Source organism: Sinocyclocheilus anshuiensis, unplaced genomic scaffold (genome assembly GCF_001515605.1).
Source record: "Sinocyclocheilus anshuiensis isolate Anshui unplaced genomic scaffold, SAMN03320099.WGS_v1.1 scaffold682, whole genome shotgun sequence".
Lineage (NCBI taxonomy): Eukaryota > Metazoa > Chordata > Actinopteri > Cypriniformes > Cyprinidae > Sinocyclocheilus > Sinocyclocheilus anshuiensis.
Window position 1 is genome coordinate 265,850 of NW_015547682.1, and position 2,562 is coordinate 268,411.

At 37.0% G+C, this 2,562-nt stretch overlaps 1 protein-coding gene across 5 annotated transcripts in view; it reads right to left on the bottom strand.

Annotated features, from left to right (window-relative positions):
• Window positions 1-2,001, bottom strand: part of LOC107703118 (sciellin) — an 11,348-nt gene extending 9,347 nt beyond the window's left edge. The window contains exons 1-2 of one of the 5 annotated variants that reach the window (XM_016505642.1): window positions 1,836-2,001; window positions 576-632 (exon numbers count right to left, since the gene is read on the bottom strand). In XM_016505642.1, the coding sequence (XP_016361128.1) occupies window positions 576-597 (22 nt within the window). In that variant the 5' untranslated portion in view covers window positions 598-632; window positions 1,836-2,001. Of the gene's footprint in view, window positions 1-575; window positions 943-1,513; window positions 1,548-1,835 lie in introns of those variants that run through there. The other 4 variants (XM_016505641.1, XM_016505640.1, XM_016505643.1 and 1 more) reach the window with 4 other exon arrangements.
• Window positions 2,002-2,562: the final 561 nt, after the last annotated feature.

Here is a 2,562-nt window from a genome sequence, read left to right on the forward strand (position 1 = left end):
ATCTCATCACAACATATGCAGAATATAAATTACTTCATATATATTATTTATGAAATGAACTGATGCCTATTTTAGGATTAGTATTGTTCCTTTACTGATTCCCCAAAAGAGGAACTTTAGCCTACTTGGCACAGCAGCACAATAAAAAGAGAAGAATAAATAACATACAAAGAGAATATATATTCAACAAATATCTAAAGATATCAAAAATCTTTAAAATAATATTAATATAAAACATGGTAAAACAATTCAATAGGAACATCAGTCGCTTATGCACTGTTACATTTTTCTTTCAACACATTTCCCCACATTTAGTTGTAATTTCCATTATTCTCAATGGTAATCCTAATTACTACAATGCAGTTTTTTGTTATCAAAATCAGCATAAATTAAAGGCAATAAAAAAAACGTGTTTACCATGTACTATATCTTTTTTCACATTACTGTAATATTTCAGGAGGAACTATGGAAATAATGTTATAATGCACAATATTCATTTTAATATATATATGCATGTTTCTGACAGGTTTCATCTGTGTATATGTAAATATAAGATCATAAAGTGCAGATCTTACCGGATTTGGTCTGTGTGCTCATGTTGAGTTATAGATGTGAATCCAGACGGCAGTGTTCTGAAATCAAGCGTCTGTGGTTATGAAGATGAAGGACAGTAAATCCTCTCATTTGACTGACACACACACAATGTGCAGGTGTTTGCGTGTCGATGTAAAGTGTGCTGCAGGCGTGTTGTCATGCATATTTGTGGCAGGTGTCAACAGTGTGTTTTGTTCTCGAGTCTCCAGCCCCTTTTCCCTGCTTCTCAGGGTGTGACGTGAAGTTACCCGTCCTGATCAACCAGCAAACACCCCTTCAGACACAATTACTACACACCCTGCTGATTAGCAGCTTCTCGTTACCACCGATCCTTCTTCTCACAGTCTAACACACATTATATACTGTATATGTGACCCTGGAGCACAAAACCAGTCATAAGGGTCAATTTTGTGAAATTGAGATTTATGCATCATCTGAAAGCTGAATAAATAATCTCTCCACTGATGTATGGTTTGTTAGGATAGAACAATATTTGGCTGAGATACAACTATTTGAAAATCTGGAATCTGAGGGTGCAAAAAAATCTAAATATTGAGAAAATCCAAATGAAGTTCTCAGCAATGCATATGACTAATCAAAAATTAAGTTTTGATATATTTACAGTAGGAAATTTACAAAATATCTTCATGGAACATTTTTTTCATAAAAGAGAAATCTATAATTTTGACCCATAAAATGTATTGTTGGCTATTGCTGCAAATATACCCCAGCGACTTAAGACTGCTTTTGTGCTCCAGGTTCACATATATGTGCTAAATCTGACTGTGAGATGAGTTAATGATAAACACAAGATATATAAACATTCTGGATATTAAAGTTAGGCAACAAGCAAATACTTTCACATATAAAAGTCTGAAATCTGAAATAGACTGACATAAAGCAGAGCGCTCGGACTCACCTGTGTGTGTGTGAGAGAGTGTGTGTGCGTGAGAGAGAGAGAGTGTGTGTGTGAGAGAAAGAGAGAGAGTGTGTGTGTGAGAGAGAGTGTGTGTGAGAGAGTGTGTGTGTGTGAGAGAGAGAGAGTGTGTGTGTGTGCGTGAGAGAGTGTGTGTGAGAGAGAGTGTGTGTGTGTGTGTGAAAGTCTCACTCGGTGTCACACCCTGTTCTGTGTCAGAGCCAATAAGGACTTTGATCACATCACAGCGCAAACCTGTACGGTCAGTTTCAGCGCAAACACACACTCTACTTATCAGATTAATGAGTTCATTATGAAAACTCACACTCAGATCAGATCAGAAACACACACTCCTTCAGTCTTCTGTTACTCTGATCCAAAGCTGTGTTTAATTGGGTCTTATTCAGAAAGCCCTGCTCGGATCGACTGTAATCACATCCTCACATTCACACGCTCAGAGTGCATTCTCCTGTTTTTCTCCAGAAGCGTTCATGTCAAGTCCAGGCGTGTCTTTATCTCGAGTGTGTAGAAATATCAGAGGAACGCCTCGCACACGACTCTGAAGATCAGAAACACCTTTTATGTCACAATAAAAAGAGCACAATAAACAGATTCATATTCAACACATTAACTCAAGACTGAGGGATAAAATCTAACTAGTCTCTCTCCAGTTTTTCTGCAGCTTTAAGACCTTTTTAAGGCCAAGCAAATAAACTTTAAGAACTACATTGAAGGGAAAACAATACGTCAGTATGTTCTCTTAACGAAAAGGTTAAAAGAGAACATATCTAAAAGATCCCTTTTAATTAATTTTACACAAAAAAGGCCTGAACATCTCTACTATCACACCGCTATACTGACCAAACGATATTTTCTATCCCCTAACCCTAAACCTACTCCTTACAGAAAACCTGTTTGCATTGTCACACTTTCAGATAAACATCATTTACTATTTTTAATAACCTTTTTCCCTCGTGGGGACCACAGGCCGCTCCCTATAATGTCAAAAATTTCAGGTTTTACACACACACACTCTCTCACACACACACACA